Below are 26,860 nucleotides of genomic sequence, written 5' to 3'. Positions count from 1 at the left end.
TCTCTGCCTTTCTGATATTTTTCTTGGCCTGCCACTTCTGGCCTTAACAAGAACTGTACCTGTGTTCTTCCATTTCCTCACTATGTTCCTCACAGTGGAAATTGACAGGTTAAATCTCTGAGACAGCTTTTTGTATCCTTCCCCTGAACAACTATGTTGAATAATCTTTGTTTTCAGATCATTAGACAGTTGTTTTGAGGAGCCCATGATGCCACTCTTCAGAGGAGATTCAAACAGGAGAACAACTTGTAAGTGGCCACTTTAAGTAGCTTTTCTCATGATTGCATACACCTGGCTATGAAGTTTAAAGCTCAATGAGGTTAGAAAACCAAAAAAAGGGCTTTAGTAAGTGAGTAAAAAGTAGGTAGGAGTATTCAAAACAAGAAAATGATAAGGGTGCCCATACTTGTGCACCTGTCAAATTTTGTTTGAATGCTGTTTGCACATTTTCTGTTAGTACAATAAACCTCATTTCAAAGCAGAAACATTACTGTGTCCAACAGTTATTAGATATATGAAACTGAAATAGCTGTTGCAAAAAATTTTTTTTTATAAAACATTAAGCTTAAGATTAATAGGGGTGCCCAAACTTTTTCATATAACTGTATGCAGCATTAAAAAATCACCAAAAATTCATTGTGGGAATGTAGCCTTATTGTGCTGCTTCCATCCTGCATGACATCTTTCTAGGTTTTGGTATAACATTGTGTGCGGTGGATATTGATGCTTCATACATACAATGCTGGGACATGTCTGTCCTGTTTCCGTAAAGACTTGCCTATTTGATACGTACAGTGTGAATTTAGTTCATGAAGGAAGCTCAAAATGACAATCAGTATAAACAAGCGGTCATAGTAGAGTAAAGCAATACAGTGACTGTGATGGCCCATTGTCTAGGTGCAGGTCGTGTGGTGGCTCTGGGGGATAATTCATGTCACCTGTCTTGATTAATGACCTCCATGTTGTTTGTTATGAGTTTAAAGTTTGGAAACTAGAACCTTCTTCCTGCAGAGCCCTTCTTGTTTGTCTTGTGGGCTTATTGTTACCAGCTGAGATCTGGACAAGAGAGTAAACTCAGGAAGCAATGTCTCTTCCCCTCAACTTCCATTCAGAGAGCAGATGGTAGAGAATATGTTTTGCTTCATTGACTGTATGCTCCCATCAACCTCAAGGGAAACATTGCACCTGACATGACCATGCTTTGTAAGAGATCAAGCAGGTGTATTATGTCTATTATGTGAAAATATTGTGTATTATTGTAAGTACTAGATGGTGGCCTGATTCTAACGTATCGGGTATTCTAGAATATGCATGTCCACGTAGTATATTGCCCAGTCACGTAGTATTTTGCTCAGTTACGAATTATAATGCTCCATGCAGTTATGGCCCCATAGAGGCCGGCTGACCTCGACCAATTAGCAAGGCGGGATTTCCGAGACAGACAGACAATTAGACCCTTAGACAACACAATGGCGGCACTTGACAGCAGTGGAGGACAATGATGATTCCAGAATTCGCGGCAGACTGTGCCCGTCGCTGATTGGTCGAAGTCAGCAGGCCTCGACCAATCAGAGACTGTGCCCGTCGCTGATTAGTCGAGGCCTGGCGGCCTCGACCAATCAGCGACGTGGGATTTCCAGGGCAAACTGACAATTAAACCCTTAGACAATTATATATATAGATAGATTGTTAACATATATTTTAGGGGGCAGTATTCTAGTAGTTAGATTCTTGTACATAGGAGCACTATTACAGTAGTTATATTCTTGTACATAGGGGGCAGTATTATAGCAGTTATATTCTTGTACATAGGGGAGCAGTATTATAGTAGTTATATTCTTGTACATAGGGAAGCAGTATTATAGTAGTTATATTCTTGTACATAGGAGCAGTATTATAGTAGTTATATTCTTGTACATAGGGGGCAGTATTACAGTAGTTATATTCTTGTACATAGGGGGCAGTATTATAGCAGTTATATTCTTGTACATAGGGGCAGTATTATAGTAGTTATATTCTTGTACATAGGGGCAGTATTACAGTAGTTATATTCTTGTACATAGGGGACAGAATTATAGTAGTTATATTCTTGTACATAGGGGCAGTATTATATTAGTCATATTTGTGTACATAGGGGGCAGTATTATAGTAGTTATATTCTTGTACATAGGGGCAGTATTATAGTAGTTATATTCTTGTACATTGGGGGCAGTATTACAGTAGTTATATTCTTGCACATAGAAGCAGTATTATAGTAGTTATATTCTTGTACATAGGGGCAGTATTATAGTAGTTATATTCTTGTACATAGGGGCAGTATTACAGTAGTTATATTCTTGTACATAGGGGCAGTATTATAGTAGTTATATTCTTGTACATAGGGGCAGTATTATAGTAGTTATATTCTTGTACATTGGGGCAGTATTATAGTAGTTATATTCTTGTACATAGGGGCAGTATTACAGTAGTTATATTCTTGTACATAGGGGGCAGTATTATAGTAGTTATATTCTTTTACGTAGGGGCAGTATTATAGTAGTTATATTCTTGTACATGGGGCAGTATTATAGTAGTTACATTCTTTTACGTAGGGGCAGTATTATAGTAGTTATATTCTTGTACATGGGGCAGTATTATAGTAGTTATATTCTTGCACATAGGGGCAGTTTTATAGTAGTTATATTCTTGCACATAGGGACAGGATTATAGTAGTTATATTCTTGTACATAGGGGCAGGATTATAGTAGTTATATTCTTGTACATAGGAGCAGTATTATAGCAGTTATATTCTTGTGTATAGGGGCAGTATTATAGTAGTTATATTCTTGTATATGGGTCAGTATTATAGTAGTTTGTACCTAGAGTAAATATTTTAGAAGTTTCAATGATCTGTAAGTGACTGCTATGTTAAGGTACCGTCACATTTAGCGACGCTCCAGCGATATAGACAATGATCCGACCTAAACTAGATCGCTGGAGCGTCGCTGTTTAGGTCGCTGTGGAGATGTCAAACACAGCAACTCCAGAACGGTGCAGGAGCGATCCAGTGACGTACTTATCGTTCTCGCTGGTTGTTAGCTCCGTGAACAAACATTGCTGGCATCGTTGCTTTTGCTGTCAAACATGACGAATCACGCCGACCTGACGACCAAATAAAGTTCTGGACTTTCAGCGACGACCAGCGATATCACAGCGGGATCCTGATCGCTGCTGTGTGTCAAACACAACGAGATCGCTATCCAGGACGCTGCAACGTCACGGATCGTTGTCGTTCTCGTTGTAAAGTTGCTCAGTGTGAAGGTACCTTTACTGATTATGTTATTCTATTACTTCTTATGTCATAGTGTCTTCATGTCACAGGAAGGTCAGAGTGTTTCTTATGAGTGAAATGCCATTCAGACATGTGGACTTCAATATGAAACATCTTGCTTTCTGAGGTTGTTTATAAAAGTTGCCTAAATAAGGAAAGCATGATTTAAAAAAAATTACATTTTCAATTGAGAATGCTCATCAGGTCATGTTTTCCAGAAGATGTGACCAATGATGTCATCCCCAGGATTTCAGCCATTATTTGGTAGAGATTAGGCTACTTTCACACTAGCGTTATTAGGCTGACGTCACAATGTGTCGTTTTGTGAAAAAAACGCATCCTGCAAAATCCGCAGGATGCGTTTTTTTCCCATAGACTTGTATTGGCGACGCATCGCGACAGATTGTCACGCGTAGTGTACGTCGTGCAACGGATGCGTCGGAATTTGGCGGCCTGTCATCTGGAAAAAACGTTGATTGTAACGTTTTTGTCTGCGTCGGGAAAACGTGTCGCGACACATCCTGCGGCATGCGTCGTTGGCTAGAATGGAAGCCTATGGATGCAGGATCCATCGTGATATGTCGTATGACGGAATCTAGCGCTGCAATACATTTTTTTACACTGAGCATGCTCAGAATCAGGATTTTGTAGCCAATCTCACCAGACACCCCCAATTCTATATAAGCCTGGCCTGGGGCTTCAACCCCCAATGTGCCAGCAAGACTCCAGCCAGCATCCAGCCAGCCAGCGTCCAGCCAGCCAGCATCTGTCCAGCCAGCCAGCGTCCAGAGGCCTGCCTGCTATAGAACCTAGGCAGCCAGAGGCCTGATTGTGCTGCCAGAAGATTCCCTCAAGCTACAGCTTTCCAGCCAGTGTGAGTACTGCCATTTTTGCGTGCGTCTGTGTGCATGTGTGTGCATGTCTGTGTGTGCGTTTGCATGTGTTTGTGTCTGTATGACGTACTGAATACAGCCAGAGCTAAACCTGAATACAGCCAGAGGCCTGCCATCGTCCTGCACAGCCAGCGTCCTGCCAGAGCCCAGCTCCAGCCTGAGGCCTGCCACTGTGAAGACAGCCAGCGTCCAGCTCCAGCCTCAGGCCTGCCAGCATCCAGACAGTGTGTATCCTGTCATTTTTGCGTGCGTCTGTGGGTGCATGCGTGTGTGTGTGTGTGTGTGTGTGTCTGTGTGCGGCTTTGTGGTTTTGTCCACCTTTGTGCTTTTGTGCATCTGTGTGTGTTTGCATACGGCTGTGTGTTTTTGTGTGTTTGCGTGCATTGTGCATGCGCCTGTGTGCTTTCGTGCATGCGTCTGGGTGATTGTGGGTGCATGCGTCCGTGCGACTGAGTGAGTGCACGTGCATTTTTGTTTTTAATGTGATGTATTTACCAAGCAGTGTGGTCTGTGCAGTATGTGGTTTCAGTGTGTGAGCATGTGTCTTGCGTGTGTGTTTGGTGTTTTTCTTTCAATTTTTTTTTGTTTTAGTGTTGAAAACATTTCCAGTTGATGTACTTGTATTTAAAATAAAGAGCATTTTAGCTCCTAATTGTGATGGTAAAAAAAAAGAAAATTAGAAAATAATTGAAAAAAAATTTTCTTAAAAATGTCCGTAGTATTATTTCACAAAGGTAAATTTTAAACTGGTGTATGTACAAATGGCCATACATGCAATACTGAGTTGGTTGAGGGTTTATTTTTAAAGGTAATTGAACATTTTTAAAAGGTTTATTTTTTTTTAGTACTTTTTAAAGGGATATTTTTAAAATCACATATGTGGTCAATAAATTTTCACATGGTGTTTAAGCCTTTCAATTTTACATGTTTTTTTTTCTTTTTTTCGTTTTTGTTTGGGTGGGTGGAAAATGTTTTACAGCTTGCACATACTATTCAAGTAGGTAATCCAGCTCAGACTGGTGTGCCTTGAGTCTATATATTTGTTTTTGGGTTTGATTCTCAAAACTGTTGGTGTTGGTCTGCATGATCATTGCTCACATAATTTGAACAGGGTGGTTATTAAATCTTTTACATTACCTAGTTTGGGGGGTGGGTCTAACTATAAATTCTTTATACTTACAGAGCCACCAGGGACCACAGCCACCTTTTGCAAGCCACCAGGGACCACCACGACAGTGCACACACATAGCAAGCCACTTTCCAGATGTAAGTTTTGAAGACCACAAATCTGCAAATTCAATGTATAGCAGATTACAAGTGTCTTTTTACTTACAGAGCCACCAGGGACCACAGCAAAAATGTCTTCTTCGGGGAGCCCTCCTCCAGAGCGACAGCGTGTGGCGGTAAGTTAAAAATGTTTAGTTTTTGGTGCTACAGTTAAAATTTCGGTTAATCAATATATGCATTAATTATGTTTTCACAGGAAGCTGAAGCAGCCGAGGGCCTCTCAGAAGGAAACAAAATGGGTGGAGAAATACAAGGAGCGGGCCCATAGAGTGTAAGTCGCTTCACACATCACAGAGCACCCAACACATACAAAACACTTCATCATAGATCACAGTACACATACAACATATGCCTACATCAAACCTAATTATTTTTCTTTTTTTTTAGTCTGCTGCACATTCTGGCCAACGCCATGAAGATCCTCCCAGCCGCTCCCAGAGTCGGAGTAATTGCTGCCGCGGTCAGCCAGCAGTGAGTTTGTGTTAGGACTGGCGGAACGCACCAAGAGAGATGTAAGGGATGCGTTCGCAGTCCGGGGTCCACCGTGCAGGTGAAACCTGCTGCTAGGACATGACAGACGATATGGCGGTACTCATAACTATACACGCGTGGGTTAAACCTCACCCAGCGTGAAGAAAGCGATCCTGTTGCGTCACAGGATCGCGGTACCGCACATAGAGCGCGAGCAAGTGGTCAGCGAACTAGACCCCAACAGGGATAGTAGTCCGATTAGACCCTTGCTGGCACTACACCACAACTGGGTGTGAAAAGTATATACAATAGAGGCACCGAAGTGCAAACTGTGCCGTGCTGGCAGGCACCACTAAGTACCCAGACATGGGTCAGGAAGCGCACACAGGCGCGTGGCGCCGCACTGGCGGTCACAGCAGAGGACGCTGACACGTGTGTGACACGTTGAGTGTTAAGTCGGGCGCTAGATAGCAGCCATACACCATACGCGAACAATCATACAGTAGGGTAGGGGTATTTAAAGGACGACTTGCACTCACAACAAACACACGTATAAAGTTGTACACTAGCGCATGGCCGTGCGGTCATGCGCAGTTTATATAGCTGCAGGACAGGAAGCGGCCACAGAAACTTTGCCCTTCCGAGACCTGCCAAGAGGACCAATAGAATGCGCTGCAGAGTCTGAGCACATGACCCTCGATCTCCAACGGGAGATCTTGCCCTGGGCATGCTCAGTGTGCGCAGACAAGGACTTAGTCCCAGAGAAGTCCACTCGCTGCTGACCAGTATTGGCTTTAAAGGCAGAAGCTGGAGAAGCAGCAGTAACTCTTCTCACAGAGTCAGACTGAGCGAGACGCTGGGATCGACGTCCCTGCTGAGCAGGCTCCACTGCGGCTGGAGGAGAATGGGAGACCGCAGCGGAGACGGATCGAGATTCCCCCTGTGCAGCAGAGGAAACTCGACTCCTAACAGTTTGTTTTTTTATTTTTATTTTTTCTCTTGGTAGTTTTGTGTTTCAGTGTATTAATTTTTTTTTTCACAGTCTTCACAGCGTGCTCCCGACTCAGATGGTGAGGACAGCGGCATTGATGTGGGCCGCCTCATCGAGGAGGTCCACGAGCGGGAACCGCTGTGGAACATGGCTGACCGCAGGCATGCTGATATGTATGTGACCCGTCGGCTCTGGGAGGAAGTATACCAAAATGTTTTGCCGAGGTGGGAGGACCTTCAGCCAAGGCAGCAGACTCAAGAATGTTAGTATTCACTTTTCCATAATGTTTTGAGCTGAATGGAATGTGTTGTAATTAACCCTTTTTTAAATTTCATTCTTGTCTTCACAGGTGAAAAGGTTAGGAAGCGGTGGCAGTCACTCAAGGATCGCTTCAAGAGGGAGTTTAACCAGGAGATGCAGGCCCCGAGTGGCTCAGCACGACGGAGAAGGACTCGGTATAAACACAGCCGTGCCCTGTCCTTCCTCAGGGTACAAAGCTGAGTAGAACGTAAGTATTCAACAGCCCATTGAATAAATCACCATGTTTACCTGTCTAACTTTTGGGGTTTCAGTCAGGGCTTTTTCCTATCACTATATTAATTGTTTTTTTTCCTATTTCACAGCACCGTCTGCAGCCATCGTGCGCCTGCATCTACCTTGGACCCCTCTGGAGCGATCTCTCAGGAGTCCGCCACCGAGGGCCACGTCGGTAGACCCCACCCCTTTGACCCCTCGTCTGACCCTTCCGGTACCTCTGCCCCATCCACTTCCACCGCCGCTAGCACTCGAGCATCATTGCAGCCTTCGTTACTTGAAGCTGCTGGTCAACAGTTAGCGTTCCCTTTACTCCACCCCTCTGATCCTGCCACCTCTAGACCACCATTAGGTTCGTGGTTGCAGCAACAGAGGGGTCCAGAAAGGAGCTATGCTCCTGAGTTCTTACATCTGAATGCATCCTTCCAAAGCTCTTTCAAAATTTTGGAAGAGCAAGTGACTGCTGGGTTCAACATGGTGCAAACACGCATCAGTGAACACAGCAGTCGCTTGGATTGACTTGCATCTGAATGCAGCCTATCACCAAACAACCTTTTCTTTCAATCCATGCTCAGGAGCAAGGAAAAGCTTACTGTTGACCAGCAGATGCGGGTAATGCAAGGCTGCCATGCTGCTCTAGTGAAGGTCACCTCAGAAGCCCAAACAACTCCCACACCTCTCCCACAGCCACTGTCTCTGTAAACAACCCTTTCCAAACAACTTTCCCAGCCCAGTCCCAATTCCCAGCCCAGTCCCAATTCCCAGCCCAGTCCCAATTCCCAGCCCAGTCCCAATTCCCAGCCCAGTCACAATTCCCAGCCCAGTCACAATTCCCAGCCCAGTCACAATTCCCAGCCAAGTCTCAATTCTCAGCTTAGTCCCAATTCCCAGCCCACTCTCAATTCCCAGCCCAGTCACAATTCCCAGCCCAGTCACAATTCACAACCCAGTCCCAATACCCAACCCAGTCCCAATACCCAACCCGGTCCCAATTCCCATCCCGGCCCCAAATCCCAATGTCCTCCCCAATGTTTTCTTCCTTGTCAAGCTTTCCTTCCCCATTTAGTATTCCACCAACCCCAACAACACTCCCCACTGCTCAGCCTCCTGTTTTTTTCCCCCCTTCCACTACACCTAAACCCAGTAGGCTTTCCCAACCTATCGATGTGGTCCAACCTTCCAGCCCCTCCGCTAGTATCTCCACCCCAAACTTTAAAGAATTGTGAAACTGTTGTGTTATGTGAAAAATCTTTTTCATTTTCAAAAAATTACTTGTTGAAATATTTAAAAAAAAAGTTTTATAACTGTGTTTACAACAAAAAGTTTTCTAAAAAAATATGGTATTACAAAAGTTGTTGAAAAAAAAGGTAAACTTTTGGAAAAAAGGTAAAAAAAAGTTTAATAAAATTTTTTGGGGTTTAAAAACTACTTTTTCATGCAGTGCCTTCATTTAGGTATGCTGGTATGGTAACAAACAAAAGGTAAAAAAAAATGACACACCACACGTTTAAAAGGTAACATTATTACAAAACATACAAAACTTTTGCAAACTAATGAATAAAACTTGGTGTCAATAAAAACACTTTGTACAGAAACAAAAATCACCGAGACATGAAAGAAAGATCTCACACTATCTATTGTCTTGCCATGGCACTCTGCCTACAGGTGACACGAAATACTGAGCAAAGTGGTCCCTCATTCTGGAAACAGAACCTGCGGAGCGAACAGAGCTGCTTTGGTTATCCCACAAGGTTGTGTCAGAGTCCTCATCTTCCATGGAAACAGGCTCCTTGGATAGAACATAGTTATGCAGCACCACACAGGCCTTGACAACCTCATTCACTGTTTGTGTGTGTAGTTTTATGGCAGTTAGCAGCACTCGCCACTTTGCGGTTAAAATGCCAAACGCGCACTCCACCACTCATCTGGCTCTAGTTACATAATTAAAAAATTTCTCCGGGTTCTGCCGCAACTCTGTGTAGAGAGTAGAATGGACGCCTCGGGTCATCCGCAGTGCATTTATGGGATGTATCCATAGTCGTCGCTGTAGAAGCATCCTCCGTCTTGCTGCTGCCTCCTTCTCCCGAACTATTATATCCAGCTGACTGGTCTCAAAAATCACATCAGTAACTACGTTCGCAATCTTCACATGCACTCCTTCCATCTCTGCCACTTTCTCTAAACCCTTTCAAAGATGGGCTGTAAAAACAGTCAATATGTAGTTTTCCCTATTTTCCAGTAGCCAATCACATTTGGGAGACTCACATTTTTTTTAGGCATGGAAAACGGATCCGTCATAAAAACGGATGAAACGAATGGTAAAAACGGACACAACGGATGCAACGCATCCAGTTTTTCGACAGAACCGTCTAGCGGATCCGTCGAAATACTGTATGCGTTGCATCCGTTTTTCAATATTTTGACGCATCCGTCGATACGTCGCGCCGGCGCATTGTGACGGCCGCCAGAAAACGCTAGTGTGAAAGTAGCCTTACTCTCCTTTCTTTTTGCTATATCCTGAGAATTGAATTTTGAGACCTCAGCCGACTTGCTGTATATTATTTCAGATGGCGGTCAGCACTTTTTCACCTAACAGTTATCTCTCCTACCTCCCTCATACACATACACGCTCAGTTCAGCAGGATATTCATGTGTTTTTAGTGGTGATATGAGAGTAAGATACACAAGGATTGGGCATTGTAATGCATCATGTCCAGTTTGTCCCTCTACTTCATCCAAAAGTCTATGGAGACCACAATACAAATTAGATAGTTGGCCGACCTCTACAAAAGTGTGTGGTTTGTTCAATTTTAATGTATATGAGGGTCTTCAGAGTTAGTTGAAGTCTATTTAACCCATTGATTCTCTTTTCTAGCTGATGGTAAGGAGAACTGACAATTGGAACAGCCATGAATAACCCATGGCAAGTGATATGCATATGGTAGGAGATAGAGATGATCAAATCACAGAAACGTAGTACAGTGGCCACGTCTGTGGTCTAAGGCCACTAGACAGAAGCCATGCCAACCTCCTCCAACCTGCTAGAGTCCTTGGCAGCTCTTCTGATTATTTTGCACAGCGTGACTTCATGCACGCATCACGCCACAATGATGATGTCATGATGTGCCTGCAAAACAGAAGAGGCGCGGGGATCTCCGGCAGTTAGACGGTGGTTCACAGTGGCCGCTGGACCAGTCTCCTGCGAATGATTCACTGGACTCTAGTAGGAGTTGATATATGGGGTCATTCCTCACCTCTCTTGTCCTGTCCAGGATTTTCTCAGCCAGTATAATGTGATTGGCAGCTTCACGATTCACCAGCTCCTCCAAGCTCCAGTAATTAAGACAAAGCCCCGCTGGAAGGTAACAATGTTTGTGACAATGAGTGATATGACTACAAGGTGCACGGTCAACCGTTGTAAGTTACAGTGAAGTGTGTGAAAAGTTACTTTCTCACGGTGCTAAGAAATATCAGAACACTTCCCTTATTTATACAAATGAAGTTTGTTAGCTAGGTGAAGGTAAGCTGATACCATGCGGTATATTTATTAGTCTGTTCTTCACATAAGCAATTTCCATCAGCTGACCGACCTATCTTAATAGCTTTTTATAGTCTTCAGAGTTCAGTTTTTAGGATGTGTGTCATTTGTAACAAAAGCTTGCAATATGTTACCATCTTTTCAGTCAGCCATTAAAAGGTATCAACCACTGAGGACTCTCAATTCTAAATATTTTTCTGTCATTTGTAACAAATGTCATTTTGTCACCTGGTGTAAATGCCGTTGTTCTCCTGAATCCGGAGATGTTTTTCTTTTGTTCCTTCGACTCTCCGTTCCTTAGATATGGCCTCCTCTTCTGTTACCCAGGTGGGTATGGCCCTCAACTTTTCTCTTTGGACATCTTCGTGATGACACGCCCAGTTGACTAAAAAAGCCCTAGATTTATATACAGGTAAGAGGAGGCCATAGCTCAGGAACAGAGAGATGCACCAGATTCAGGAGAACAGCACCATTTACACCAGGTAAGAAATTACATATTATTTTTGACAAGTGGTAGGTCTACATGAAAGGATTGGTCCAAAACTAATACAGATTTTCATTCTAAATGTCTCTCTAAATTTTATTTTAATAATATCATCATTTTTCTAATATGGTTTAATTAAAAAGTCCCTAGCCTTCCATCTCTAATCTAACTGCTATATTTTTTGTGCCTATTCCTGTTTTGACGACACTTTGTTTGTTTGTTTGAGAATACTGGGATACTCAAACGAGGCTGCAGTCACTGTGCCCACCCTGAAACGAAGCGGCATTAGTCACATCCGTTTCAGGGCCTGGGCTAGTCCCTGCTGTACTGAGCATATGTGGGTTGTCAATTCTTACTGTGCAATATTCTTCTCAGTGCACAGTGACAGTGCGCTCCCTTGCTTGCTCTAATGAGAAGTGATGAGCTGTTAAGAAAGTGCACTGTCAGTGTGCATTGTAAGGAGGTAACCTGGCGAGTAGGGAAAACAGAAACCATCCTCGCCCTCGAAAGTGACATCGGGGGCAGGCTGGTCTCTCCTTTTGCTGCTGTCTGGGTAATCTCCTTACCATACACACTGACAATGTGTTCTCTTACCGCCTCGTCACTTCTTATCAGAACTGGTGAGGAAGCGCGCTGCCACTGTAAAGAATATTACACAGTAGGAATTGACAACCGATGCATGCTCAGTACAGCAGGGACTAGCCCAAGCCCTGAAACGAGCGTCACTGATGATTCTTCGTTTCATGGTGGTGACACTGCTGCAGCTTCTGCCACCTAATGATGTCACGTTCGAGTATCCCATGCACTGGGGATTTTCAACGGAATTGTCATCAAAATGGAAATAAACCATATTAGAAAAAAATATATTATTAAAATAAATAGATCGACATTTAGGATGAAAATCAATATACTGTAAATTTCGGACCATCCCCTTAAAGGGACACTGTCACCTGAATTTGGAGGGAACAATCTTCAGCCATGGAGGCGGGGTTTTTGGGTTTTTGATTCACCCTTTCCTTACCCGCTGGCTGCATGCTGGCTGCAATATTGGATTGAAGTTCATTCTCTGTCCTCCATAGTACACGCCTGCGAAAGGCAAGATTGCAGACTGTGCAGGCATGTACTACGGAGGACAGAGAATGAACTTCAATCCAATATTGCAGCCAGCATGCAGCCAGCGGGTAAGGAAAGGGTGAATCAAAAACCCAAAAACCCCGCCTCCATGGCTGAAGATTGTTCCCTCCACATTCAGGTGACAGTGTCCCTTTAAGGCTACTTTCACACATCAGGTTTTTTGTTTCAGGCTAAATCCGGCGAATGTTGGAAAAACTGGATCCGGCGCAGATTGTGAAAAACTGATGCGACGGACCCGTTTTTTTGACGGACCTGGCTAGCCTATCTAGATTATTGGATAAAAAAAAAATGGGAGCATGCTCAGTTTAAAAAAATGGATCAGGCCGCCGGATCCGACATTTTCTGCATCCAGCACCTTCTGGCTCCCATAGGCTTCCATTCTAGCAAACAGCCGGAAGCGCTTCAGGCTTTTTCGCCGGAGACAAAAAACGTTACAGTAGACGTTTTTTCCAGACGCCGGAAACGAGTGTACGCCGTATCCGGTATCAAACTGGAAGGAATGCTGGGCCATCCGGAGCAATCCGGCGCTAATACAAGTCAATGGGGGAAAAACCGGATCCGGTTTTGATTTTTTCCGGTTCAGGTTTTTCTCCTGAGAGCCGGATTTAGCCTGAAACCAAAAACCTGATGTGTGAAAGTAGCCTAAGATAGAAACCTGCAGCCACCACTAGGGGGAGCTTATGAACTTGCTGCATACTGTGTAATAGTGAACCTCCATAGTAAGACAGTATGTAGTATGCTTCTTTGCCCCCTTTAATAAAGGAAGACAGAATTTTCTTTTGTCTATGCATAATAATCCAAAGCTCTGTGTCAGGAAAAAAAAGCTGAATATGCCCAAGATTTTTTGTGAAAATTACAGAAGTCAAAATGTTGGTCTTACAAGCAACAGAATAAAAGGTGGAAGTTCGCTTTTTGGATATGTACCATATAGTTGTTGAAAAATGTAACTAGAACTGGGCTTTTTCCAAATTTCCAAAAAGGTTGAGCATCCATCTTATACAGCTATCCAGAGACCATGGATGGGAGTTTTGTGGTCGGGGGTCAGGCACGGATTCATTTTCTTCTAATCCTGAACAATCACTTTTCCATGTTCAATACCAGTTTACACTACAGACAGCAGCAGAGACTTTCCACGGAGATGAACACAGACTAGGCGAAACGCGTTGTAGTACCTCGTGATAGCTTATTTACAGAGATCTTACCTGTCCAAGTGGAGGAGGAAGATCCAGGTCTAGCACTGAGCCCATGCAGACACCTCTCCAACGCATGCTGAATCCTGTCCTCGGTGCAGGATGTGTTCTGCATTTTAAGGCATGTCCTGAAAGAAGTAGATTTCATAAATCATTGTATTCTAGAGCAGTACCTCGAAATGACCTTATCATTCGTAAAGGGTTTAATCCTGCAAAGAATAGTATGTGAATCTAAATAACGCTACAAGTTTTTTTTTTTTTTTTTAATATAAACTCTTAAGAAAAATGATCTGGTGAAGTGCTATGACATTTACATATATAGTATGGTGGCTTAGCAATGTGCTGGTGGTCACACATGCTCACTACCTCTCTAAATTAACTGCATAGTGATCTTCTGTTCACAATACCAAGCATCAATGACAGTGTCTTGGTAGTCTGGGGTCTACTGAAGGCCATGGTTTTACACCTACAAGATCAGCGCTTTTACTGTAGTATCGCGGTGTATAAGCAATCACAGGTTCAAAGCCTAAAAAAATGTAAAATATAAATATATGCACATACAGTTTAGAAAAGCTGAAATCACCCCATTTTCCCCCAAAAAAGAAATCTAAAAAGTAAAAAAAAAAGTTACGTGTGGCATACCACATATGTAACTGTCTGAAAGAATAAAATATCATAGTATTTTCCCCATATAATGATTGCAAAAAAAAAATTGCAAAAACACAGGATTCCCCCCAAAAAAAGGGAGTAAAAAGAGATCCGAAAGTCTAATGGACCTCAAAATGGTTATGATAAAAACTACAGCTTGTATCTCAACAAACAAGACCAGCATAATCCTGGAGCCGCCCTGCCGTGTTCACTGCTGAGTAGCCAATAGAAATGGCTTTCTGCCCTGCTTGTTTACCTTTGTAGTACATGTTTAGGCCGGTTTCCCACGTCAGTGGCTCCGGTACGTGAGGTGACAGTTTCCTCACGTACCGGAGACACTGACTCACGTAGACACATTAAAATCAATGTGTCTCTGCACATGTCAGCTTGTTTTCACGGACCGTGTGTCCGTTTGGAAAACACGGAGACATGTCAGTGTTCGTGGGAGCGCACGTATTACATGGACCCATTAAAGTCAATGGGTCCGTGTAAAACACGTACCGCACACGGATGTCCGTGTGCAGTCCGTGTGCCGTGCAGGAGACAGCGCTACAGTAAGCGCTGTCCCCCCAGCATGGTGCTGAAGCCGCTATTCATTTCTTCTCTCCAGCATCGTTCTTTTTTTCTTTTTTTTGGGGGTGTTTAAAAAAAAGATCTCTGTCCCCAACCCCCTCCCACCCCCTGTGCGCCCTCTCACCCCCCGCTGTTAATAAAATACCCGGCTCCCTCGCTGGCGCTTCTTCCTGTCCTGTGGGGACAGGGATCTTTTTTTTAAACACCCCCCAAAAAAAAAAGATTTTTCATATCTTCTCTCCAGCAAACGATGCTGGAGAGAAGAAATGAATGGTGGCTTCAGCACCAGATGCAGGGGACAGCGCTTAACTGTAGCGCTGTCTCCTGCACGGTGCGTGTGGTACCCAGTCGACACACGTGCGGCACACGGATGCCGCACGTGTGCCACACTGATGTACCACGTGAGCACACGGACACGGATAATTCCGGTACCGATTTTTCCGGTACCGGAATTATCTGGACGTGTGAGACTGGCCTAACATAGCTGCAAAGACTCCTTATACAAGGGAAATAAATCAGCTGCCAGTGGGAGAAGGAGACTGATTCTGTCTAGAGATTGTTTTCAGCAGAATAAATGAGAAGTAGCACCAAATAGAAACGGTTTCTGCCCTGCTTGTCAGGGAAGGAGCGGAATCTCTGTAGTACATGTCAACATAGCTTTGAGAACTCCTTATACAAGAGAAATAAATAGGGACTATGCTGCCAGTGGGAGAAGGAGACTGATTCTATCTAGAGCTCGTCTTCAGCAGAATGAATAAGAAGTAGCACCAAAGGGAACAAGGACAGAAAAAATGATTTTTATTCTAGAAATGCTGCCAATCACTGAAAAACAGTTATTAACAGCATATTAGTAGGAAAATTATTTCAGAGATAGCTCTTTTAATAGCAATAAAACACTACAAAAACTTCTCATGTGAACAGCTAAGTGGATTTCTCATAGAAGTGAATGAGGACATTTTTACAAGCGTTCTGGTGTTTAAGGAGGATTTAGCGGAAAATCCAAAGTGAAAATTGTCGATTTATGCTTGATTTGCTGCTATTTTCGACTGAAGAATTGAACACTGGAAATGTCCTGCATGGACATACCCATAAGGCACTGCCGCCAATTGAAGAGCTGTCACTTCTCCCCCAAAAGCAACCCATGGCACCCAATAAACACAGCACACATTAGATTCTAGTTACTGGTCGGTGGCCTAGGACAAAATAGAAGAAAACAGATAGAAAATATTTAATCGCCATGATATATTGCGCCCACTTGATATTACGGCAGAGCCTTTGAAGACGTCATTGTGATGAATGCGTTTGTAAATATTATTGCATGTATATAAATCATTGATAATACACTTTCTAAATATAAAAATATAAGCCAATAAAATATCTTAAATTGGTGGAAAATAATTTATAGAATGAAAATACTTAATATTGCAATATTCATCGATATAGCATAAGTTTGCATAAAGGTTTAACCAATCATTTTTATGACGAGCTCCTTGGCCGGGGACAGGTCTGTAGGAGTTCTGATTATCAGCACATTTAGTTATGTTTTGGGCAGCTCGATATTGAAACATTGGTCCTCTTCACATAGTAGGAAATTACCCCAGTAATTTCTGTGAATGGGACATTATCCTGCACCATAAATGGTGACTGTAAAGTAAGATACAAGGCGCTAGAGCTTACAACTTCCCTCTTTCTTATCTCATAGTGCAAAACCCAGCATTTGTATGTCAGTCTGAGCAAAATAAAAGGGGAACTAATGTAGGAGAAAAGGCAAACAACGTCGTGTGTGACCTTTTAAAAGGCAATACGTCATAAGTGGTCTCGTGTGGACTTGATATGCTTATTGCTGTGCAAGTGCCTATTGTATAGTCCTAAAGGTGTCCATACATTGCTCAACTGAACCCACCGATATTTGTTTTATTGTCTACTTACGGTAATTGATGTCTCCTAACTCTCCCTGACACATGATATTGGCAAAAAGAAGGGTTGTTCATATTGTTGAGAGAAATAATCTGTATACCAAAAATTATTTCATATGTGTGACCACATTTAAAGTGTAACATTAATATATCGCTACCCTTTAAAACCACTGAAGATTGTCTTGAATTTACCCGGGGAGGTTAATTAATGAAGCCACAGGTCAGAGTGAACACGTGGACCCAGAATGTTGGCGCAGCAATCTGGAAGGCACGTGGAACATTTAACACCCGGACCACAGACTATGCTGGATGGCAGAAAAACAAGCAAGACAGGAAACATCGGAAGCCGGAGAACCAGGAGGGCTGATGAAGAGGAAAACAGCAGGTCTGAAATAGAACTCCGATGTAGGTAGCAGAATCCACAACAAATTGTAGCATAATGTGAACAGCATCTAATAACAGTTCGTAATGCTTACAGCAAATCATGGGTTAACCAGCAGGTCACAGAATGAGCATGTTCACATCACTTAAGGGGCTTCTAATGCTCTAGCATATGCCTCATCCACTCTCATACTAAATGCAAGTTATAGAAACCACAGCAGATAAGGTGAACAGATACTAATAACAGTGTGTGATGCTTAAAGCAAATGATGGGTTAACTGTCAGCTTTCAGAAGCAACAGTAGCAAATAGGGCAAACACAAGAGTCTGAGGAGATGACAGCAACAGAAGCAACTGAATGCTGGTAATCTCTAAACAATTGGCAACTGAACACATTACAGTCTCAATACTCAAACATGGGTGAGTCCAAATGGACATTGAAAGACCTAACATGAAGCACAATAAAGAGTGGCAGCCGCAGAGGAAGGGATCGGAGTTTGTCTGTAGGTCCTTTCACAATAGCACATGCACACATGCACGTGCTGAATACTTTGGCCATGTAGTTTGAGTGATCGGTGGAGTTCTCAGGACCTAGACTATCATTGATTCCTTATCCTTTAAGGCAGTGTTCCCCAACTCCAGTCCTCAAGAGCCACCAACAGACCATGTTTTCAGGATTTCCTTAGTATTTCACAGGTGATGGAATTATTGCCTGTGAAGGTGATGCAAATATCACCTGTGCAATACTAAGGAAATCCTGAAAATATGACCTGTTGGTGGCTCTTGAGGACCTGAGTTGGGGAACACTGCTTTAAGAGATATTCCCTTCTTGAATGTTTATGGGATATTCCTCCATATGCCGTGAATTCCTTATAGGTAATCCTAGTTCCCCACAATGCATGTCCTGAGTGTAATCCATGTAATGTCACTCCCCATTGATGTCTATATATATATCTTTACTATTTACATAGCTATAATCAACAGAAAAAGCTATGAAGGATTGGTCAAGTTTTGTAAATTCATCCCTTGCACATTAAATAAACATATTCGACATTTAATTTTATATAGAATCATATGAAGTGTTGGCTCTATTACTTTTCCTTCCTGCATTCAACTAATAGCAATAGGAAATTAAGACTTCCTTTCCTCTGTATTAAGCTTCCCTTTCCCGTGCTTCATACAATAAGCTAGCTCAACCTGACAGTGGGTCAAGTGGCTTTATATTCCTTGTCTGAATGGACCCATTCATAGTGACCGCAGAATGACAGGATTCCCAGGAGTGGGCACCAGGCCAACCTGCAGGCATTAAACACCGCCTGCCCGGTATAAATCTTAAGGGAAAACACAGGATTTGTAGGTTTTAATTCATCTACAATGTGTAGATTTTTTTGGTGCAGTTGTAGAAATAAGGAGGAATAAGAAATCTCAAACAACTTTTTCATGGCGTGATCGAAAAAGTAGGGCAGGGCTACACAACTACTTTTTAGTAAAGGTCATCTTGCCTTGGTCTACCACCAGATAAAGGTCCAAGCCAAGAACCAACATCTAGTTTGGCTTAGCTGAGAGGGCAAAACTCACGTTAAGAGCATCTTCACATCACTTTACAGCCTTCATTGCTCCAGCATATGACACTTCCACTCTCATACTAAAAATTCAAGATGATATTGCATAGAAAAGCATTGATTAGTGCTCTTTTCTCTGTGTAAAAAAACCCATCATATTCTGGCCTGCAAGAGTGTCAAAAAGACACTGTGTTTGGTGCTGCTTTCTGACAGCTTCCCGTCAGTGATTATTGTTATTTGACCGAGAAAAATTTAAGTTGATGGACCTATGTCTTTTTTTCAACCTATGTAATTATGCATGTATGTATATTCATTGCTTTATTCATTTTTAGACTCCCTCATATGCAGTTTTTCTCTAGTGGGAGTTTCTCTCCCAGTAATACATGCTGGATGTGAGGTCTGTGTCTCCATTCCATTAATATAGGCTAGATGTTAGGTTTTTGTGTCTCTCCCAGTAATATACAACTAGATGTGAGATTTCTATGTCTCTCTCAGTAATACAGGCTGGATGTGAGGTTTCTTTTTATCTCCCAGTAATACAGGCTGGGTGTGAAGTCTTTGTGACCATCCAAGTAATATAGTCTGGAAGGGAGGTCTGTGTATCTTTCCTAGTAGTACATGATTGAAGTGAGCTATGTGTGTCTCTCTCAGTAACATAGGCTGCATGTGAGGTCTGTGTGGCCCTCCCAATAATATAGATTGGGTGAGAGGTCTGAGTTTATCTGTGTCCAGGGTGTTGTTGTCTCCATTAATTAATATATCAACCTGGTTTCTCTGCCCTCCCTGAGACTGTACATACATTCTCCTCTCTCACCTTTCTGGAGGTCTGTGTACAACCACCTCCTCCTTTCTGCTATCTCTAAGGCTAGGGTCACACAACAGTACTTTCTCTCATCTGAGAAAATTGGGTCGATTATGATCAGAATTTGATCAGTGTGTGATCATAGCGTGATCCAATTTTCCTGGATGAGGAGACGATGGATAAAAAAATTATCCATCTTCTCTATTCTGTCAGTCCATGAAAATTGGATTGCACTCTGATGTCATCTGCGCGCAGTCCAATATTATCCTCTCTGACTTGCATGGCCGAGTGCGATATGAATATATGATGCAAATCAAGTATTCTGTGATTTTTTTCCTTGGACAGACTCTGTCCAACGGTTCTGTAGTATAACATTTTTTGTGTGATCACTCTTGGACTCGAAATATGGTCATCTGCACGAGCCCTAATACTGACAGAAGGGAGAGCAGAAAGAGCCGTCAGGACTGATCTTGAGCTCCGCTGGATTTGTAACATTTTTACAGAGCTCAAACAAAATGGTAAAACTAATTTAATGAAGACTATTTAGAAAGTTGCTTAGCTTTGTATTTAGGACGCACTACTGTGATGTGAGTGTGTATGTGCGCAGCCTAGATAAATAAAATTTGCTAAAAAGAATAAGAAACCACATTTTTAGCTATTGTGCGTGACTCTGGGGTATTGGAAATGGTCATGGTTATGGTTCAAGTAACCTTATTTTGCTTCAAGCTTAATCTCTCCAATGATTGTCGTTTGTGTAAGTTTTTTTTCATCTTAGTGTAATGTTATTTTCAGTCCTCGAGAGAGGCAAATGAGAGATAAACATCTGCGCTCACAATTCTGTTTGTCAGACATCAAACCAACTTCAGCCCCGTTCATCCTGTTTAGTTTTGCGGCTCTGGTTTAATCTAGCTGGAGTATGCTGCTTTTTACAAAGGGACCGGCCCCATAGAGAAAAAAAATCACGCCTCAAACCACAAAACTGCCACATTCATATGTTGTTGTGTTAAAAATAAGCACAAAGTCTGTAGGACCTAGCTCTGCTGTTATACCATCTAGACTTGGCAGCAACATAGTATATGCCATAAAGAACTTCTTTTGAGGAAAAGCTCAACAATGATCACCCCTTTTTGTATAGATAGTGTGTTAGGTCTCGAGTTCCCACTTCTGCACAGGGGGAATCTCGGGCTGTCTCCGCTGCAGTCTCCCATTCCTATCCAGCCGCAGTGGAGTCTGCTCAGCAGGGACGTCGGTCCCAGCGTCTTGCTCGGTCTCGCTCTTTACAGAGAGTTACTGCTGCTTCTTCAGCTCCTGCCATTAAAGTCAGTGCTGGTCAGCAACGAGCGGACTTCTCTGGGACTAAGTCCTTATTTGCGCACACTGAGCATGCCCAGGGCAAGATCTCCCGTTGGAGATCGAGGGTCATGTGCTCAGGCTCTGCAGCGCATTCCATTGGTCCTCTTGGCAGGTCTTGGAAGGGCAAAGTTTCTGTGGCCACTTCCTGTCCTGCAACTATATAAACTGCGCATGACCGCACGGCCATGCGCTAGTGTACAATTATTGTGTGTGTGTGTAGATGGATGTATGTCGATGGATGAAAGCTCCTAAGTATCCCTCCCTAGAGTTGTTGATTGCTCGCGGATGATGGTAGCTCTCTAGCGCCCGACTATCCATCTGTATGTTACACACATCACAGCGTCCTATAGCTGTGCCTGCCAGTACGGCGCCGTGCGCTTGCATTGCGCTTTCCATACCCAAGCCTGGGTGGTTAGTGGCGTCCGTCAGTGCGGCATCGCACGCACTCTTGTGCTCATTTATTACTAATAAGGTTCATTACACACCCAGTTGCGGTGTTGTGCCAGCAAGGGTCTAATCGGACTTCAATCCCTTTCGGGGTTAAGTTCGCTGACTACTTGCTCGCGCTCTATGTGCGGTACCGCGGTCCTGTGACTTAACAGGATCGCTTTCTTCACGTTGGGTGAGGTTAAACCCACGTGTTTATACTTTTAGTACCGCCATATAGTCTGTCGTTTACTAGCAGCGGGTTTCGCCTGCACGGTGGACCCCGGACTGCGAACGCATCTATATCATCTTACTTGGTGCGTTCCGCCAGTCCTAACATTACACTAGCGCCAGGGTCTGGCTAGTGATGACAGACAAACAGCAATCATTCCGGTATATTCAGCAGCTGGAGGGTAGGTTGGCGGCTCTCGAGAGCGCAACCTCAGCTGTGGATGTGACCGCAGTTGCTGTACAGGCTGCCAGTGTGGCTGCAGCAACTTTGTCCATTGCCACCCCTGTTCCGACATTTTCTCGCCTCCCGCTGCCAGAAAAATTTTCTGGTGATAGCAAATTTTGTAGGGGATTTGTGAGTCAGTGCTCTATTCATCTTGAGCTCCTTACTGCACGCTTCCCCACAGAGCGGGCTAAGGTGGGATTTATTGTATCTCTATTGTCGGACAGGGCGTTGGAATGGGCTACGCCGCTGTGGGAGCGTGGCGATCATGTGGTGCAGAGTGCTCCGCTGTTTTTGAGCACTCTGAAACAGGTCTTTTTAGGACCTCAAGTCACCCATGATACTGCGCTCCAACTGCTGGCATTAACTCAGGGTGAGTCCTTGGTCAGTCATTTTGCCGTCCAATTCCGCACTTTAGCATCTGAGCTGGAATGGTCGGATAAAGCTCTTATCCCCATATTTTGGAGGGGCTTGGCTGACCACGTAAAGGACGCTCTGGCCACTAGGGAGATTCCTACCACACTGGAGGAGTTAATAACAGTCTCCACTCGAATTGATCTCCGTTTTAACGAGCGGAGGTTAGAGCGAGCCCAGTGTAGGCAGAGGTTTCGGCTGGCTCCTACTTTCGCCAAACCTCTGGAATCTCCGGTCCTGGTTCCTGAGTCACATGAGGCCAGAGAAGTGTCACAAGCGGGATCTAAATCCCGGACCGCTTGTGCACTCAGGGTCTGTCATGTTTGCCAGCAGTCAGGACATCTAGCCACCAGATGTCCTCAGCGGTCGAGGAAACGTCAGCGTCTAGTGGTTGTAGGTGGAGGTACACTAGACACGGCGATGTTTGCCTCTAAGTTTTCCTTTAAGGGGACAATTACTATAGGCTCATTCTCCCACTCAGTAGAGCTCTGCGTGGATTCTGGGGTGGAGGGCAATTTTATGTCTTCTGCCTTCGCCCAACGTCACGCAATACCCCTGGTTATGCTAGCTCAACCTGTAACGGTACGAGTGGTGAATGGGTCGACACTGCCCTCACAGATAACACACCAGACCATCCCTTTTACTCTGTCCATGTCGCCATCTCATCAGGAGATTATTTCTCTGCTCGTCATTCCAGAGGGAATTGATGAGATCCTGTTGGGAATACCTTGGCTACGGTACCACTCTCCTCATATCGAGTGGTCCTCAGGCAGAATTCTGGGATGGGGTGAATCTTGTGGGGGTAGGTGTCAGAGGGAGTGCGTTCAGGTTGCTACAACAGAGGTACCCGCAGATCTATCCTCTCTCCCCAAGCAGTATTGGTCTTATGCAGACGTGTTCTCCAAGGAGGCGGCGGAGACCCTTCCGCCCCTATGACTGTCCTATTGACCTCTTGCCTGGTGCTGAGCCTCCCCGGGGTAGAGTCTATCCGCTATCTCTCCCGGAGACGGAGGCAATGTCACAGTACATCCAGGAAAATCTGGCAAGAGGGTTCATCAGGAAGTCAGTGTCACCTGCTGGGGCAGGATTCTTCTTCGTGCAGAAGCAGAATGGGGAATTGCGTCCATGCATAGACTACAGGGGTCTTAACTCCATCACCGTTAAGAATAAGTACCCTTTGCCTCTGATATCCGAACTATTCGATAGGCTTCGGGGAGCAAGGGTATTTACTAAATTAGATCCGCGGGGTGCTTACAACCTGATTCGCATCCGTGAGGGGGACGAATGGAAGACGGCGTTTAACACCAGGGATGGGCACTATGAATATCTGGTGATGCCCTTCGGGCTCTGTAATGCCCCAGCCGTTTTCCAAGACTTTGTGAACGATATCTTCCGGGATATGCTTTCCACCTCGGTCGTAGTCTATCTGGATGATATTCTCATCTACTCTCCAGATATTGACTCCCACCGGAGAGATGTTAGCAAAGTCTTCGACCTCCTACGGGCAAACTCTCTCTATGCCAAGTTGGAGAAGTGTATGTTTGAGCAGGAGTCCTTACCTTTCCTAGGCTACATCATCTCAGCCCAGGGATTGGCTATGGATCCTGCCAAACTACAGGCTGTGATGGACTGGCAGGAACCCCATTCTCTTAAAGCGGTGCAGCGCTTTATGGGATTCATCAATTATTATCGCCAGTTCCTCCCGCACTTCTCAACTTTGGTAGCTCCCTTGGTTGCCCTCACCAAAAAGGGGGCGAATCCCAAATTGTGGTCTGAGGAGGTCTCCAAGGCCTTTATCTCTATAAAGTCACACTTCACTAGCGCTCCCATTCTACATCGCCCCGATGTTGATAAGCCATTTATCATGGAGGTGGATGCCTCTTCTGTTGGTGCTGGAGCAGTCCTCTTCCAAAAGGATGCTCAAGGTCGGAAGCATCCATGCTTCTTTTTCTCCAAGACCTTCGCACCAGCAGAGAGGAATTATTCCATCGGGGACAGGGAGTTGCTAGCCATGAAGTTGGCTTTCTCGGAGTGGAGACATCTCTTGGAGGGAGCACGTTTTCCCTTCCAAGTCTTCACAGACCATAAAAATTTGGTGTACCTGCAGACAGCTCAGCGGTTGAATTCTCACCAGGCCAGATGGCCCTTGTTCTTCTCCCAGTTTCATTTCACCCTCCATTTCCTTTCTGGGGAGAAGAACATTCGGGCCGACGCTCTCTCTCGCTCCGTTGTGTCATCTGCGGAGGAGGAGGAGGAGCCTCGGCTTATTGTCCCCACCGAGAGCTTGAGAACTGTGGCTCCGGTTTCGCTGGAGTCTGTGCCCCCGGGCAAGACTTTTGTTCCATCCAGTTTGCGACCGGAGGTTCTTTCTTGGGCGCACTCGTCCAGGGTGGGTGGACATTTTGGTACTAAAAGGACATCTGAGCTACTGGCGAGGACATACTGGTGGCCGCATATGGCCCGTGATGTCGCGGAGTATGTTCAGGCGTGTGTCTCTTGCGCCAGGAACAAGACTCCTCGGCAACGGCCAGCTGGTTTGCTCTATCCTCTGCCCGTGGCGGACAGGCCCTGGGAGATGGTCGGGATGGACTTTGTGGTGGGCTTGCCCAAGTCTCGTAACTGCACCATTATCTGGGTGATCACTGACCATTTTTCCAAAATGGTGCATTTGGTGCCTCTTCCACGGCTACCATCTGCACGGGCGTTGGCTGTCTTGTTTATCAAGCATATCTTTCGCCTACACGGTATGCCAGACAAAATTGTTAGTGACCGGGGTCCCCAGTTTGCGTCTCGATTCTGGAGAGAGCTTTGTCGTCTACTCAGTATTGAGTTAAATCTCTCTTCGGCATATCATCCAGAGACGAATGGGTTGGTTGAAAGGGCCAACCAGACCTTGGTCACATATCTGCGACATTTTGTTTATGCCAGGCAGGATGACTGGGCATCCTTGCTACCGTGGGCAGAGTTTGCACTTAACAATGCCGTAGCCGACTCCACCGGTCAGACTCCATTCCTCTTAAATTACGGCCAGTATCCGCATGTTCCTGTGCCCATGCCTGTGTCTTCCGCTGACTCCAGGGTGGCAGACTGGGCTGTGGAGGCACGGGACATTTGGGATCACACGCAGGATGCCATTCGGGCCTCCAAGGAGAGAATGAGGTCCTCCGCCGATGTTCATCGGCGCCCCGCTCCGACCTTTGTCCCTGGCGACTTGGTGTGGCTCTCCGCCCGTAACATCAGGCTGCGAGTTGAGTCCACTAAGTTTGCTCCTCGCTACTTGGGTCCCTTCAAGGTTCTCGAACAGGTTAATCCCGTGGTCTACCGTCTGGCTCTTCCTCCACGCTTGGGTATCACCGACACCTTTCACGTATCCCTCTTGAAACCCGTATACATGTCCCGGTTTTCCGAGTCATCTGCCGGGACATCAGGTTCGTCTACGGACGATTATGAGGTGAACGCTATTTTGGGGTGCAAGGTGGTACGCGGCAAAAAGTTCTATTTGGTGGATTGGAAGGGTTATGGCCCAGAGGACAGATCATGGGAACCTGCTGAAAACATTCGGGCCCCACAGCTCATTGCTGCCTTCGAGCGTAGCGAGGCCCAAGGAAGGGGGGGGCCATGTTAGGTCTCGAGTTCCCACTTCTGCACAGGGGGAATCTCGGGCCGTCTCCGCTGCGGTCTCCCATTCCTATCCAGCCGCAGTGGAGTCTGCTCAGCAGGGACGTCGGTCCCAGCGTCTTGCTCGGTCTCGCTCTGTACAGAGAGTTACTGCTGCTTCTTCAGCTCCTGCCATTAAAGTCAGTGCTGGTCAGCAACAAGCGGACTTCTCTGGGACTAAGTCCTTATTTGCGCACACTGAGCATGCCCAGGGCAAGATCTCCCGTTGGAGATCGAGGGTCATGTGCTCAGGCTCTGCAGCGCATTCCATTGGTCCTCTTGGCAGGTCTTGGAAGGGCAAAGTTTCTGTGGCCACTTCCTGTCCTGCAACTATATAAACTGCGCATGACCGCACGGCCATGCGCGAGTGTACAATTATTGTGTGTGTGTGTAGATGGATGTATGTCGATGGATGAAAGCTCCTAAGTATCCCTCCCTAGAGTTGTTGATTGCTCGCGGATGATGGTAGCTCTCTAGCGTCCGACTATCCATCTGTATGTTACACACATCACAGCGTCCTATAGCTGTGCCTGCCAGTACGGCGCCGTGCGCTTGCATTGCGCTTTCCATACCCAAGCCTGGGTGGTTAGTGGCGTCCGTCAGTGCGGCATCGCACGCACTCTTGTGCTCATTTATTACTAATAAGGTTCATTACACACCCAGTTGCGGTGTTGTGCCAGCTAGGGTCTAATCGGACTTCAATCCCTTTCGGGGTTAAGTTCGCTGACTACTTGCTCGCGCTCTATGTGCGGTACCGCGGTCCTGTGACTTAACAGGATCGCTTTCTTCACGTTGGGTGAGGTTAAACCCACGTGTTTATACTTTTAGTACCGCCATATAGTC

General features: G+C 44.9%; 1 protein-coding gene across 1 annotated transcript in view; it reads right to left on the bottom strand.

Annotated features, from left to right (window-relative positions):
* The window catches only part of PIK3R5 (phosphoinositide-3-kinase regulatory subunit 5), a 123,220-nt gene that overhangs the window by 40,141 nt on the left and 56,219 nt on the right, over nt 1–26,860 (bottom strand). Inside the window, exons 2-3 of the mRNA XM_069750641.1 lie at nt 13,845–13,960; nt 10,741–10,841 (exon numbers count right to left, since the gene is read on the bottom strand). Of these exons, the coding sequence (XP_069606742.1) occupies nt 10,741–10,841; nt 13,845–13,947 (204 nt within the window). The 5' untranslated portion in view covers nt 13,948–13,960. The remainder of the gene's footprint in view (nt 1–10,740; nt 10,842–13,844; nt 13,961–26,860) is intronic.

This window comes from Ranitomeya imitator, chromosome 2 (assembly GCF_032444005.1).
Source record: "Ranitomeya imitator isolate aRanImi1 chromosome 2, aRanImi1.pri, whole genome shotgun sequence".
Classification (NCBI taxonomy): Eukaryota; Metazoa; Chordata; class Amphibia; order Anura; family Dendrobatidae; genus Ranitomeya; species Ranitomeya imitator.
Note: the sequence above shows the minus strand (reverse complement) of the source record. Positions and strands in the feature narration are given on the sequence as shown.